The 16326-nt window shown below is 39.5% G+C and overlaps 1 protein-coding gene across 10 annotated transcripts in view; it reads right to left on the bottom strand.

The window, feature by feature from the left end:
- The window catches only part of SLC35F5 (solute carrier family 35 member F5), a 32227-nt gene extending 19456 nt beyond the window's left edge, over nucleotides 1-12771 (bottom strand). For 2 of the 10 annotated variants that reach the window (XM_075511383.1, XM_075511384.1), the window contains exons 1-6: nucleotides 12628-12771; nucleotides 9787-9857; nucleotides 7471-7545; nucleotides 6494-6557; nucleotides 3508-3649; nucleotides 2221-2364 (exon numbers count right to left, since the gene is read on the bottom strand). In XM_075511383.1, coding sequence (XP_075367498.1) covers nucleotides 2221-2364; nucleotides 3508-3642 — 279 coding nt within the window. In that variant the 5' untranslated portion in view covers nucleotides 3643-3649; nucleotides 6494-6557; nucleotides 7471-7545; nucleotides 9787-9857; nucleotides 12628-12771. Of the gene's footprint in view, nucleotides 1-2220; nucleotides 2365-3507; nucleotides 3650-6493; nucleotides 6558-7470; nucleotides 7546-9786; nucleotides 9858-10475; nucleotides 10499-11408; nucleotides 11651-12095; nucleotides 12500-12565 lie in introns of those variants that run through there. The other 8 variants (XM_075511376.1, XM_075511378.1, XM_075511379.1 and 5 more) reach the window with 8 other exon arrangements.
- Nucleotides 12772-16326: the final 3555 nt, after the last annotated feature.

Here is a 16326-nt window from a genome sequence, read left to right as displayed (position 1 = left end):
ACTGAAATTTTTTGAAAATAAGGTTTTTAATGCCTTTTTCCATAATTCTATCACAATTCCCTCTCTCCGTCCAACCCTCCTCCCCAATAAACAAGAGGACTTACAAGTTCGGTAGATAATTTCAGTAATTCACTGTACCACTTGGAGAACCCCACTGAATTCAACTACCCAGGTATCAATGCAGGATCAGTCTGTTAGAATGCCAAAACCTGTAAAGTTCATTCTTAGCGAGACATGCTTCACTAAATTATTGTGCATGTATTAACAACAAGCCTCTTGTTTCTTCATTTTATTGAGGCAAAGTTCCTTTGCATAAAAACCTGGAACTCTGCCTTAGTTTTAACAAGACTTAAATTAGGTGAGGTCAAGTATCATTTTTCCTCTCCCTTTCTGCATCTTAACAAGCACTACCCCTGTTCCCTGACCTGCAGCTTGCTGTTCTACCATGATGATAAGAAATCTATTAAACAAATCCTCTAATGTGGAAGAGGGCTTAAAAGTAAGGTATGAGCGTTTACCTAAGCAATCATTATTGAAATAAAAATCTGTAAATGTATAATTTTTGTTCCAGATTAATAAACACAAGATATTTTAAAGGCATTTGTAATAATTAGACAGTTGAATATTTAACTAAACTCTGGGGGGGTGGGAACCTTCTAACTGCACACTACAGTCCTGTCTCTGCACTGTTCTTTTAAAATATGCTAACATCAAAAGTAATGGCTATTTCCTACAAATTATTTAAAAAATTACTTTTTATAGGATTAGAAAGAAAAAATAATGAGATTCCAGTAGTGGTGCCATGAGTGCCACGCACAAAATGTGACAGATTGAGCACTCTTACGCATTGCTGTCCAGTTCATACGAGTTCATATTATCTCTTTGACATAGCACTGCACGAGGTTCAGCTGGTCAATATAACCACTACAATTCACACTAGGCAATAGCCCCTTATTCTACTCCTCTGCTCAGATTAATAAATTTGGTCAATATAATTGCTCTGTACAACTAAGCATCCTTTAGTGCTTTCATCATCCTTATTCGTCATTACTGCCAGTAAAGAATCTGTAAATTCTGTTTGTTTCCCAATTATCTTATGAAGATCCTGAACAGCATCAAGTCTAACACGTGCCAGACTATGCACAGACACTCGGTATTAAAGGCTGTTCTAGCAAAAATTATTTCAAGATATCAAGATATCAAGATTTCAAGATATCTATATGTTCTAGGTGTTTAACACAAGATTTTTTTAAAAAAACAAAAGGTTTCGGTTTTGGGGGGGGGGGTTTGGCGGTGTTCTGTTTTGTTTTTAATAAAAATCATTTGGCTTAATGTCATGTAAGTATGTTACACCTACAACTGGTACTGTCATTGAAGTCTAATATATCCAGAAGAACTGAAGTCAGTTCCTTTCATACAAGCTATTTTCTATAAAGAATGTTGATTAACAGCACGTTCTTGGATCACATTTTCTGTTATTTTAATGCAAGATTAATATCAGGCCAAATGCCTTACTGCTTCCCGAGTCCTGCTGTTCAGCATTCTGAAACACTGGCACAGAACAAGCGCTCTTCCCAGCATCTCTTAATTTCCTTGGAAAAAAGGACAAACTCTAGCACAAACTATGCTTAGTTCTAGACCAGGCAACAGAAGGTCACTCGTACATACAGGCTATAAAAATACAACAACAAAAAAAAAAACAACCCACCACCACCACCATTCTATCACCTTTCTTAAATATAACTTTAAAAACTTCAAAACCTCTTAGCAAACAGTTTATAGTTCTGCCAGAGACAAAAAGAAAGAGTCAGTAATAAAAATCAACTATAAAGTTCAAATACTGATTCCTTTGGTTACAGATGCTGGGCAAGTAAAAGGGAACCAACAGCGGTGAGGCCTATAAGCTCTTCTTAAAGAGAATTATCCTCGCAACTGCCCAAGATAAAATACCAGGCTAGACGGGCCAATGGTCTGGCCCAGTAGAGCATTTCTTATGATTCCTGACACATTGAATATTTCTTTTTCCTTTCTTTTCTCCCCTTCACAAGACTACTATTACGATTGCCATGTCTTCCTGTGCCATGATTCAGTTTATAATTGCTTTTCTGAAAGCACTATTTCACAAATATGTAGACTTTGCTTTTCTATAGTCCCTATTTTAAGTTTTTTCTGTACAAACTTCAACAAATATCAAAACATTTACAGAGTTAAAATACTTACAAAAGCTGCATGCCTTCCACGAAACCCACGAGTACACTGTTGCCTCCACGGTTTCCAAACAATAAATCCCAAGAGGTATAGAACAAACATAGATGTTTTTGCAAATGTACTGAAAAAAGGTTTGTTGTACTTTGTAAAAACATACTGTGGAAAGAAAATAATTGCAGTATCCAAAATTACCAATTAGGTGAGAATTCACAAAATGAATGAACAGGTTTAAGTATATAGGCCAGAACAGTCTGGCTCCCAAAATGACAGTGCTGCGAGTATTGGCATGTATGAGCAAAATACAGAAGTGGCCCTACCTATTCTTGAGGTACCCTCTCCCACGCTATCTTAAATGCCAATAACAAGGCAATGAGCCATTTTGTAAGATACTATGCCACTGGAGAAAAGCTACTTATTACTTGTATCTAACAAAGCAACATATTGATATGCCACTGAACTCAAATAGGACTGAAAATACATTTACATACAAATATTTTCTAAATGAAAGACCCCTTTTATAAACATAGCATAATAATCACAAATTAGAGAAGATTACTTTGATTAAGTAACATTTCAGTATCAATAGCGATTCCACCAGCTCATTGGAAAAAACATTTTATTAGTATAATAGCATGTTAAGCACAAACATTTTTATATGCTTAGTTTCAAAACTGATATAGAACATAACTTAAGGACAGTTCAGACACCTGAATTTGATAAGAATTTATCAAAAACACAATTTCCATTGCTAAAGCTCTGTTTTAAGTCCTAAAACTTAACATGAAGTAAGTACCAGATCAGTTTCAGGATGTTGAATATATGAACTAGATTATGACAAACTTGTCTGCAGTTATAGGGCTTAAACTCCATGACCCAAGTCCTTTGGTCCTAGACTTCTAGATGTTCTTAACTATAATCTACCATATCACCTAGTCTGCAATGTTACAGCTCATGTACTACTTCTCAGGAAACATATGGGCATTATTTTAATCAATATGGCAAAACAAAACGAACTCCCTAATTACAGTACATAGTTATGAGCTTATGTTGTTTAATTTTTAAGTCATCAATAACACCTTCTGTCTTGAAAGCAACCGTCACCGAGTTCAGCCTGTTTGTCACTTTTAGTGGATACAGGTTAGTTCACTAACTCAAAGGATACAGTCTTCCCCATACTGAAAAGGTGGTTAAACATTACAGTAAAACACTCACTGAGTGTTTGAGCGACCATGTTTCTGCTGCATCTTTCTCGTAAATAGGCTTTTATTTTCCTTTTAAGATGCATGGAACAATACTTACAGAAGTGAGTTCTGAAGAGGCAACCCATATCACGTCAACGAGGAGAAGAATGACAATTCCTAGAGCCATTCGCCTACGCTGAGTGGATGAACTGCTCTGGGAGCTCATTCGATTCATGATAAAAATCCACACCATTTGTAACCTATTCAAGATTGAGAAAGGATTACAAACAGCAAAAAAAACCAAACAAACAAAAACCCCCCAAACAAACAGTGGGGGCAAGTGTTTCATATATATGAAATGGACCCAATATGCCAGGAAACACATGCTTATGTTTGTTAAAAAGTAGATCTTTGACAGATCTGGCATGAGATTCTCAGAGACATTAGGGGCAATTAGAAAGTAAATCTTGGCTTTTCAAGAATTTATCAACTGTTCTACCACTGAAGTAAGCAAAAGTAGGTAAAACATACAATGCCTTCTTAGAATTTCTATGCTATGAATTCTGCAAAATTTGAAACCACTAAATTTTGGTAAATTCAGACACTCTAAGCTGACAGTAGGAATCAGTTTGATGTGTTGTGTCAAACAATTCTACTAAAGGTAGTCAGAAACATGTTTAAACTTAAGCATTCAACAAACATTTCCAAAGACATAGCAACACATTTGGGTAAACTATGATCCCTCAAAGCATAAAGTGATTGAAGAAAAAAACCCCAAACAATATTTAATTGTAAGCTTACAAAAATTAGATTACACATGCACTTGAACTCAAAAAATTTATATATCTGATAATTTATGAAATACAGGCATGCACCAATTCTAGTGAAAACCTATCAAACTAAGAGTAAGCATACAATAGATGCAACAGAAAGCTTTGCCTATTAAGAAAAACCCAAAACACTGATAATGATTTTGACTGTGCCCCAGTATGTTACACATAGGAATAATCAATTAAGAACATTTCATATTCTGAGAAATCAAAACTACAGCAGTAAACTAGCTTTAAGCTTGTCATCTACTACAAAAGTCATGCAGACTTGCCAGAAATTACAGCATAAACAAGTTCGGATTTTGACACACAGAAACCTATTTTCCTTTTCCTATACGCACCTCACAGCTCCTAGAAGTCTTTGTTCAAGGTAGTAATAGAAAGGTGTCAATTTAAGCAATTCTAGTGAATTATCAGAAAAGCACAGCTGGGTTTAAATGCTTACAGCCAACTGCTTTTACATACTGGAAGAGTAGGAGTATACCACTCAACAGAAAATTCTGAAGATAATGGCTTGAGCTGCAAAAATTCGTATTAGGAAGAACACTATTTGCAGTTAAAACATTAAAATTTATGCAGGACATGAGCACTACAGCAGTGTGTAAATAGATCATGACCAACCTTCTTTCCTTTTCCTTCAGTAGGCAGAGTACTTCTGCTTTATTCAATGCACAGAGTAAACACAAGAGAACAGAACTGATATTGTTTGCATTGGCCAAAAAAGTGGTACACTGTGACTTTAGAGGGTTTGACTTTGCACAACTTGTACTAAAAATAAGTATTAACATTACTGAAAACGCTAAAGTTAAGAGATCATTAAAGTACTTTCCAAAAAATAAGAAAGGCAAGGCAAACAAGCTTTTAAAAATTTTGCTTGTGTTTTAACTCAAAAAAATTACAAGATCCATTGGACCTACTCCAAACAAGTGCTAATCATGACCATACCAGACCTACATGTGTTCTTATATCCACTAATGCTACTAGAAGGGGATTCAGATTTCTGATACAGCTTTACAACTGCCCATTAGAAGACACAAATTTAGGAAAACCTTCAATTTCATTATTAAAAAGCTTCAAATACAAGTGACAGAGACTGACGTCTCATTTATTGGTCTACTTGTACTAGAATCTTTTACATAGTCTCTAATGAACCTCAGTAAAATATGTATATGGTAGTTCTATGATTAACATTAACTTATGTATATATTTTAAGAAAATTTATTTAAGAGTTAATTTACTGCAGATTACATAACATACCTTGCTATCTATCATCATAAACTCAAACACTCGCTATCTTTAAGAGAACTCAAGGAACTGAAATCTACTTCACCTTTACGGAACAGCTCCTGAGTCTCCCAGTAAATAGAGGTCATCTGCTTTGCTAATACAGTTCAGTGAATTTAAATTTCACTTTGTTTTTTCCACCTGTGTCAACATACAAACACTTACTGTCTTTTCATCATTTACAAATTCTTTATAAAAGAGACAGTGCCATAATGTCTTCAGTGAGGAAGCTACATTTCTTTTTTCCAGACTAGCCTATTCCTCAGATTAATGATTTAAATGCTTAGATACGCACAAGTGCATTTGAGATCCCTACACTGTTTCCTGCCTTTGACTCATGCCTCTCCTTTGCAATACAGTCTCTGCCATGTTCAAATCTTGACACTTTTTCCTCCATTTCTCAAAGGGCTTCTTTCCAAAGAAAAATCAATAGGCAGAGTTCCTGAAGTATAATTACACCACTAGATCTATGCTGATATATTCCATGTGTGGGCATCAGTTCTGGATAATTATTCTGCTTTCCTGATAAAACGGTGGGATTGACAAAAGAAAGCAGAAGTCTGTAAGTAGGGAGGGGCAAAGTTATCAAAGACTCAGCAAGGAATTGCAGTTTTTATTTGATACGGAATAAAGGAGAAAACATTTGTTCTCAAAGAGAGAATAAATAGGGATATTATATTAAACTTGAGTAAGCTAAGAGAGAGGTTTTCATGCTTGAAAGCTTATAAGGGTTTTTTCAGTTTTTATGAATTGGTCTAATAGATACTACATATTATACTCTACAAACTTTGCCTTCATTTTATTATGACTAATAGCCTACAAGCCATTGTATTAAGTTATATTATATATAGCCTACAAATTGCTCATGTGTTTGCATAATATGCAGCAAAAATTGAAGCTGGGCATAAAAGAGTTCCAAAGGAGCCAGAAGGAAGAAATCTCATTCCTTGTCAGGCTACAGCATGACACATAAATAGCGGTAAGGTATACCAGAAATGGAAGTCACTCCAGCCTTCCACCAGTTATGTGCTGCAGGTAGGAGAGGGAGAGGTACCTGGAGACAGGAAGGAATTGCAGTAGCCTGATCAATTTGACATCTCTACATCAGATGCTCGCATCCCTAGCTCTTCTGTTCTCACCAAAAACTGCTTCAAAGCATATAGCACGTATAAACTGTGCATCGAGATCATGCACAGATACTGTACACATTCTGTAGTTGCTTAATATGGTACTCCACTTGTCTACGTTAAGCTTGTACAAATCCCTTGCTTTAAGATCCCTCAGCAGGAGGGAAGTAAAGGATGATAGAATATCTAGCACTTCTTCGATAAGAGGTTACATATGAAGTTATTCAGAGCATAAGTACACATTGTACCATTTCTTTTCTACCTATGATAAGCACATTTTAAAATTCTAATTAAAGAGCCCATACTTCTGTCCTGAATTTGAAGTCTTTTTATATGTTACAGTAATAGCAGCTATTACTTTTTCATCTGACTACAAAGTGTCTGTTTAACATTTCTGTGTGCCTAATATAGCCCTTTGCTTGGTTCTTCCATAACAAGGAAAAGCTTAACAAGAATGGGTGACTACAAAGTCTTCATCATGCAGCATGACATCCCTTCAAGCTAGTAGTTGACTAAAAAAAATTACAAAGTGGCAATACTAAAATGCCTAGAATGTTCAGCAGAAAAACAGAACCCTCTTGAAACTTACTATATAAGTTTTAGGACAGAATTAAAACCTGTAAAACCTCACAGAGAATGCCAAGACAGATAGAAATCACTATTTTGAGAAGTTTTAGACAGATACATTATCCCACTTATTGACAAAGTGCCAGTATTCATTAACTTGTAATGAAATACAATTCTACATAGTTCTTTATATTTGGCTTTTGTACATTGACAGCAATATGCTCTGATAAAAATGAACACAGAAAGAACAAAATTTACTTTCCTCATACATACCTTCCACAATAACTGTAAAAAAAACAAAAAAAGGCTAACAAACTTCACACGTCATGTCAAAGTGCAGATAGTCTCCTAAAAAAAAAAAAAAGAAAAGAAAAGTTTGAAAAATTGTGTGCACGTGTATATTATGCACTTATCTTTGCAAAATATTTTCTAAAATTTCAAGTTCTGCAAGTGTCTGCCGCAGCTCAAGTCCTAAATTTTGGGGACATGCAGATATAGAACCTTAAGAATCGGTCCACATCAAAAATGCTAGCAGGACAGCACCGAATTGCAAGAAAACAGGCTCATTTACTATTTTTGATAGTTCAAAGAACACGATCCCTTTCTTATTAATAGAATGTAAGAAGTCCACGTAAGAAAGAAGAACCTGATGATGTTAAGTTCTAATTTTTTAAGCTATGCAGAGAACACCCCTATTTCTTAAGCCTACATTCCTAAGCAAAGAATTTAAACATTAGAATTAGGAAGGCAGTGGAATAGCATATAGGCTCTTTAGCCTTAAAATAATCTAGAAAGATAAGACACTTCCACATTATTTCTTGTGGAAGCCCAGTATCTTTCCTTAATTTGATACAGTATTATGACTGTATCAAAAAAAAAAAAGATAAAAACCTTACATAAAACTTTTTTTTTTTAAACTCAGATCCTATAAAGACATTTTAAAAAATCCACTTTAAAATTGTTATATAGGGAAAGAAACATTACACATAAGGGACTTCAGAAAAACTGTTATACTAGACCAATCGGAAGCCCATCTAATCTGCAACTATTTGCAAATCCAGATGTTGGCAAGTATATGGCACTCCAAGAGAGGGCACAACAAAACTGGAACTGACAACCAAGAATAATAAAGCCATAAGTTTTATGGCCTGGAAGCACTAGAATTTTTTTCTTTTCTTATACATGTGAAACCTTGCTAAGCTCTGTTTTAGGGATTTCCTGTATCAACAGGAGTCATACCCTATATTAATGAGTCACAAATTAGTGTGTAGAACAGAGGTAGCAGCAAGGGCAAAACTAAATGCTTACCCTAAATTTTGCCTTTGATCACCTGTGAAGCACGGCTGAAAGTTTATAAACTGTGAATAGGAGGCAAAAGTTAAAATGATGCTTTTCACTTCTTGCAGATTAGATTAAAAGGTAGACTATAAAGATGGACCACACAAGCCTACGGCTTCAGCCCCCACTGAACTCATCAAGATTTACACACTGCTCAGCATCCAGCAAGTCCAAGCCCTTTACCACACAGTTTACCAAGTGATTGCAGCTGGTTAAAAAAAAAAAAAAAAATTTTTGAAGATGTAGTTTTAAGACACACGCATGTGGTTATCCATCTTCTATACCACAAAGCCGCTGCTCACTGTAGATCCTGAACACCTATTTAGCTCAACCTCCCAACCTTGTTGGGAGTTCAGTGCCTTCACATACAAACAGTAGCTGCTGGTCATATTTTTCTTACAATACCAACCTAATTAGAGATTAAGATCAGTATCTCAGATAACTAAGACTTAAACCAGAAGACTTTTATCCATACAAAGCTCAAACAGTTTGTGCATACCTAATTTAGGAACCCAAAAGAACTGAATATAACAATAACAAAAATAAACAGAAAGCAAAAAAGATGCTTAAAAATTCTTCCCTCCATGCACACTAAACCAAATATCACTAAGAAAAAGATACTATTCAGTTGCTTATTTTCAGCCCCTACTTAATCCACATTAGCTATACTCAAGTAACGGGGTGCAGAACTTGCACCTAAATTCAGTTATTATGCAAGACATACATCTTGCCCTCTATCAGCATGCAAGATCTGCTGTGGGCTGTAGTCCTGACTGGAGCTGATCACACAGAACCCTGTTCAATGCTTATTACTAATAATTAACCCATTTCAGGATAAGGATAAAAGTTTAGCATATTAATATAACATCTGACACCTAAAACAAGAACTGTACAAGACACTTCTCTCTAAGAACATGGCTTTACCCTTACAAAACATTGAATTCATCAAGTGCACAGAGTTATGATACATTTAAGCCACCAGAAGACATATAGGATGAAATAGAAATGATGGTTTAAAAGTAAATAGAATATTCTACTCTATTAAATACAGTAGAAACTTCAGCATATGTTTGCCTTTTGTTTCCATTATTAGGAAATAAATATGCTTTCCACATGGTGTAACTTTAAATATACCAGTTGAAATTTTACATTTGAAGGCATATTCATTTAAAAGGCATTTCTTAATATCATTATAATTTTCAACAAACAGCATGGAGATCTTTTTAAGTCTTTTTTTTTTTTTTCATTTACCATTTTAACAGTGTTAGAGTTGGTGCTGTCATCTTGTGGAACCATTTTTCAGCCAGTTACATGAAGATATTCTGAAAAAAAAACACACAAAAAAACATACTTAACTTTCCTTGTCATGACACTGTATTTTGGTTTTGAAATGTTACGGTAATTTATGATACACAAAAAAGATAAAAAATGGTCTATGGAGTCTACAACGTATGTTCACGTAGCTGATTAAAGTCAACAGCCTCGTCCAACAGTCTGTCCAACTCTACTGTTCTGAACATGCAATAAGAATTTCTGAGGACAGGATGTATAACTCCACCATTGATACTTAATGTGCAATCTTATTTCTATAGCACTGAATGTTTCTTTGTGCAGATTATCACTTTTTTCGTATTAAAAGTTCCACCCTAAAAGAGAAAATCCTATGAAGTTCACAAAATATGAAATAGCTTTTATTGTATTGTCAATTAGGGAAGACAACATTATAAGTAAAAGAAATGCCAAATCACTGCAAAACAGGAGTATTGCTTCTAGCTGTTCTATGAAGAAAACACACACACCGCCCAAAAGAGTACATAACAACAAGAATAACAAGAGACCCAGAACAGCAGCTCAGTCACAAACCACGGTGCAAGTCAACTTGAAATTCCTCCTTGTGTTTACTCAAGATTATTTCATATACAATTTGAAAGACAACATACCAAGATAAGGTTTGCATACAGAAGAAACTGTTTTAGTTTTTCCAGTTATACCAGCTGCTCCAATAACACAAGTTCTGGGATACAACCCCCTCCTTTAACATGTACTGTCATCAGGTGATTCTCATTTCATATTTGATTACTTTTGAGATAAGATAAACAGAGACACTGCTTTGACTGTAACCAGAAAAAAGCTGAAAGTAAACTGACAGACATTTTACACCCATCCTTCTAAATCTGGAAATGTACATTAAAGCAACGTTAATTTAACACAACTCTGACCTCCACTCAACTTTCAAGGGGTATCACAGGATGAGAGCAAAAGCAGTAATCTTCAGAAGAGACGGAAAGGTGAGTCTTATGCAACATGACAATTACATTCACTACAGCCCTGTAATCTTTATTCAAGGAAAGTTTCCTGTAGAATATAGTGAAGCAAACGACCCAAACCAAGAAACTGAAGCCAAGTTTTTCATGCCACTATTGAGTACTGCAAGTAGAGATCACCCTTCCTAGCTAAATAAAAAGTTATACAAGACCGAAGTTTGCACAGAAAACACATTAATTTTAGTACTAAAATAACAGAATTTAGCTTAACATAAAGAGATGTTTTAGGAACCTGGCAGCGCACAACGTAACAGCCATACTATCAACCTGTCATGGCAGAGCTGGATTCTCGTATCTAAGGAATAAAAGGAACACTTGAAAAAGTTTCCTATTCAGCACTTACTCAAAATTTATGAAACAAAGTTTCAAACAGATTTTCTTATATAGAAATGGTAATGCAGAATATTAATCTATTGCATACTTTGGAGTCTTTACCAGCTACCAGAGTATCTAACCACACACTTCTCAGGTTCATTCATACAGCACCCCAGCATGACTACAACCCTGTTGGACATGAACATCTATGACCACATCAAGTTAGAAACACACCAGCAGAGTGAAAGTTGACAAGTGGAACTGACATTGCCCTCCTTCTGATGCTCTTCTGATAACATCAGAAGAAAAAACTTCATGTCAAGCTGCCAAGGCCTCTTGAAGTGTTACCATGTAGAGAGCAATCTCTTAGCCACCAGTAGCTCTACATTTAATATTAGCCAAGAATTACAAGTGATATCCATTTCACATGCTACCCATCTGATCTTGTCTAGTGCAAGATCTAAACATATCACGCTTTGTCACAGGATAAACAGCCACAGATCTCTGATAAGAACAAGCACAGCAGCCTTCAAAACTACACCTCACTCTTGCATCTGAAAGCTGAGCCTTCCAGGCATGCTAAATATCGGCAAAATCACCGCATTCAGAAATGTGCTTTCAGAGCGAATGGGGTCTTCTCCTTCCTTCCTGCCGACAGCTATCTTTGGGGGAAAGTAGCAGGAACAAAGAAGAGAAGGAAATGAGTAAATCTCCTTAACACTCAGAAAAAAAGTGGATGCCTGAGGAGAAAGAAATATGGCTCAAGCCCTGGGGATCACGGAGGAGGAGGAATGAGTATCCGTCCTGCACTGGCACGTAAAACAATCGCTGGAGACCGCAGGGGGAGAGAGACGCAGCCCAAACAGCGGGAAGCCCGAGCCTCCTCGCACCTCAGGCGAGGCAGGACAGAGAGCTCGTCACCTGCCAGCTCGCTCCCGGGAAAGCGGAATCCCTCCACGCACATCCCCTCCTTCCCCGGGCAGGGCGGGCACCCTCGGCTGACTGAGGCGGGGAGAGGAAAGCGCTTTCTCCAACACCGCTGACACAAACGTGCGTGGGATGGGGCCGAGGTCCGGCAGACGGAGGGGAGGGGGCGACACACCCTGCCTCCGACCACTACTGAATGCCCGGCAGCGGCCGGCGGGGACGGGTCACACACACGGGCGCATCGCCGCGGCACTCCTCGGCCCGGCACGGGCAGGCGCGGCCCCCCCGCCCACGCGCGACGTGAGGGAGCAAAGTTCCTCTCCCGAAGCGAGGCGGGGCCCGGTCTCGCCCCGCTCAGCCCTGCGGGCCGGGGCGGGCGAGGCCTCCTGCCCACGACACCCCCGGCGACGGCTGACAGGCGCGGCAGAGCTGCGGGGGCAGCAGCCGCGGAACCCGCGGCCCACCTCCCGCCGCGCACGGCCGCTCAGGGCTCGCCGCAGCCCCGTCCCCGCGACGGCGGCGGTACCTGAGGCCGCGAAGGAGGCCCGGAGCTCCGTCCGGCGGCGGCACCGCCCGCTTCCCTCCCCTCCCTCCCGCCCGCCCTCTAAGATGGTGGCGTGCGCGAGCGGCGGCAGCTGCGCCGCGCGCCGAGAATCCATCCCCGAGGCCGCGAGCGAGCGCCGGCCCCGCCCCGCCCGCAGGCCGGCCCCATCGAGCCACTCGGCCAGCCGCTCGCCACCCCTGCCGGCCGCCCGGCTGGCTGGGCCGGCCGCCCCCTGTCCCTCAGCGGGCGCGGGCGGGGCCGCGGCGGGTGTTCCCGCTCCGCGGCCTGGCACCGGAGGGCGGTTTGAAGGGGCTGGTGAGAGGGCGCTTCCGCCTCCCCGTCGCTTCTGTCTGTTCAGACACGGAGCCAAGAGGTTTCGGTGCGTAAAGGCCTGAGGTGCCGGTGCCTGCGCTGCGCCGCAGCCGGCCACGGCCGGCGCCCCCTCGGGGACGGGCAGTAGCCAGGGCCGGGAGGCGGCGGAACGCAGCTGTACGCTGTTTGTCCCTTGAAATCACTTCGTGTTCCGCCGCCGGCTACGCCGGTGCTGGGGTGGCATCGGAGGGCCCCGCCCGGCACAGGCAGCCGCAGGCAGGCGTGGGGTCCTGCCCGGAGGCGGCTGGGGGCCGGTGGGTGCCTTCCTGGCCGGCGGGAACAAGGAACGCGGAGTCACTGCTCCTTCCAATGGCGAAAAGCCGCCGATGGGCTGGGAAAAAGCGTAGTGAACCCGGGCTTTTGCTCGTTCCATCAGAAGCATGGGTCATCCCCCTGCGGTTGGGTAGCGCTGCCTTGGCTCCTGGGGAGCAGGGCTGACTGCCGTCTGCAGCAGCAGCACCCATCTGCATTGGCCATCTTTAACGAGAGAACGGGTAGGATAGCTCTGATGGAGGAGAGTTTCCTTCGGATAGACGAGCCATCTCCTAGCATTTATACAGTCTTTTTCAAAGCAGTGAGATAAGCAGGTCAAAAAAAGAAAGGAACCACAAAAATGGAGGAACAAAGAAGGCAGAGGAAGAGAGCACGAACTGAAGAACTACAGATGGAGAAGTGGGATGGATCTTGAAACTAGTCTGTCAAAAAGAAGGAAGAAAGAAAGACCAAAGTGAGGAAGACCCTTGAGAAATGTCCTAAAATGCAGTGAGATGGTGGAATCTGTGTTTCATAGTTACCATAATCTTTACACTCTACGATACAAAATCTCACAGGACCGGCGAGTAGTGACAACTAATTAAATTCTCAAAATAGATGTCTGCTTAGCTATCAACACACTTTTAATAGCATAAAAAAAGTGAAATTGTATAGACATATAAGCTACATTAAAGCACAGTTACCTTAAGTTTAATTTTGAGATGCGTAAGTTATTGACTAACCAAGCTGTAAAAGGAAATATTAGGCAAACTTAAAATCTACCAAAAAATAGTGATTAACAGAAACTAGCATAGGCTTAGATGAAATTGCAAAATCAGGTTCTGGTCTTGTTTGTGTTGGTTTGGTAGTCCACATTACCTCCTTTTAGTCAGTGTTGATTAGTATTTAAGAATTGAGCTCATAGCACCAACGTAAAGATAACCAATGGTGTATGTAATATGTTGCAGATTATTCACCTGCTAACATAAATGCATCTTTTTGCAAAATTCAACTATTATATATTTTGGGAATTTTAGAGTAAAAACTGCTAGGAAATAATAGTAAGGGATGTATACAGATGAGTGAAAAGGTAAATGATATTTAATTGTAATTAGGTGATACATATTATATAGTTGTGAAATTAATTTAAGTGCTATTCACACTTGCAAACTGTTGAAATAAAACAAGATAATTCACCCTTCCTAGAAGTTACTGATTGAAGAGATCTATTATCTCTCATATGTTACGTCTTATCATCGTATGTCTGGGTTAGTGTTACTGTTGGACTTGAATTATTTCCTGTAAATAAATAAAAGTTACTTCTTAAGAAGAAAATAAAAACCTTTTAAGAACTTTTATTCTGAAACTGGTTTGGCTTTTTGTGAGCCTTTGTTTCTTAATATAGCTGTATTTTTATTTGCACATAGTAGCACTAAGAGACATCCAACAAGCTTGATGCTTTATAAAACTGGTTGTTAGAAGTAGTAAGATACAATCCCTACCCTGAAGCATTTATAGTCTAAACGACACAAGGAAATGCAGTGAATTATGCTCTTGGTTCAAACTGTCTTTTTTTGTATGTATTCTGAGTATATATTATAAATGATACTGTATTGATTTGTTGTGCTTCTGTCCTCACTATCTTCTGCCTTGAAGCCAAAATGGCCAAAATATGCAATATGGGGCTTTTATATGAAATTTTGACTTTACAACTTTGGAAAGAGATTTTAGGCAAAATGAATTTCTTACACAAAACTGCAGGAAAATAGCAGTCTTCTTGAAATGGCACTTTCTGTGGAATTTGGAGGAGCTGAAAATTATATAAAATGTAATTACAAAAATGCGTATGCATCTCACAGCATCTAATTTTCTTCGGTCTTGCACATCTTTGCTCTAAGTATTTATAAGGAGGCTTAGTAAACTTACATGGCTTATCCAAGGTCAGTTAGTTAATGAGCGGCAAAACCTGAGAAGACAACCAAAGGGTTATGACTACAGTACTCTGACAGAGAAACTACACATAATACTTTTTTATAGCTAATAGTGCTTTTACTAAATAATATCTTGAAAATCATTATGCATAATTTATATTAAAATGGGGTGAATGTTTTCTATTAAAAAAAAGCTGCATGTGTTCTTGTGAACAGGGAGAATAAATAAGGCAAGAGGGAAGGTGCAGATTCTCAGCCTCTTCTGTCTTACCTGATCACACAGTGATAGAAAAGCTCTGGAAAAGGGGAATCCACCTTTGAGAGCTAGCATAATAAAGCTCAGCTTGGTTTGCTGCCCCTGACCAGTGCTGTCCCACAGTGAGTGGCAATACCTGGTGCTGGGGATGGCAAAATATCTGGAGATGTACAGACTTTGTGTCTTTTTTCCTTTAGTCTCCTTTGACAGTGTGTCGTGGTTTAACCCCAGCCGGCAACTAATCCCCACACAGCCGCTCACTCACTCCCCCCCAGTGGGATGGGGGAGAGAATCAGAAGGGTAAAAGTGAGAAAACTCGTGGGTTGAGATACAGACAGTTTAATAGGGAAAGCAAAAGCTGCGCACACAAGGAAAGCAAAACAAGGAATTCATTCACTGCTTCCCATGGGCAGGCAGGTGTTCAGCCATCTCCAGGAAAGCAGGGCTCCATCGCATGTAATGGTTACTTGGGAAGACAAACACCATCGTGTTTGTCATCTCCCCTTCCTTCTTCTTCCCCAGCTTTATATACTGAGCATGACGCCATATGGTATGGAATAGCCCTTTGGCCAGTTGGGGTCAGCTGTCCTGGCTGTGCCCCCTCCCAGCGCCTTGTGCACCTGGCAGAGCAGGGGAAGCTGAAAAGTCCTTCAGTAGTATAAACATTACTTAGCAACAGCTAAAACATCAGTGTGTTATCAATATTAGTCTCATACTAAAATCCAAAACACAGCACTTTCCCAGCTACTAGGAAGAGAATTAACTCTATCCCAGCCAAAACCAGCACACAGTGGAAAGCATATGAAATCCCAACTGTGAATTAAAACCATCTTTCTGAGTGTAGCTCCACACGTCTTCTCTTGTATGTGT

The sequence above is a fragment of the Mycteria americana genome, chromosome 9, assembly GCF_035582795.1.
Source record: "Mycteria americana isolate JAX WOST 10 ecotype Jacksonville Zoo and Gardens chromosome 9, USCA_MyAme_1.0, whole genome shotgun sequence".
Lineage (NCBI taxonomy): Eukaryota > Metazoa > Chordata > Aves > Ciconiiformes > Ciconiidae > Mycteria > Mycteria americana.
The sequence above is the reverse complement of the archived record's forward strand: the minus strand, read 5'-3'. Positions and strand labels throughout refer to the sequence as shown.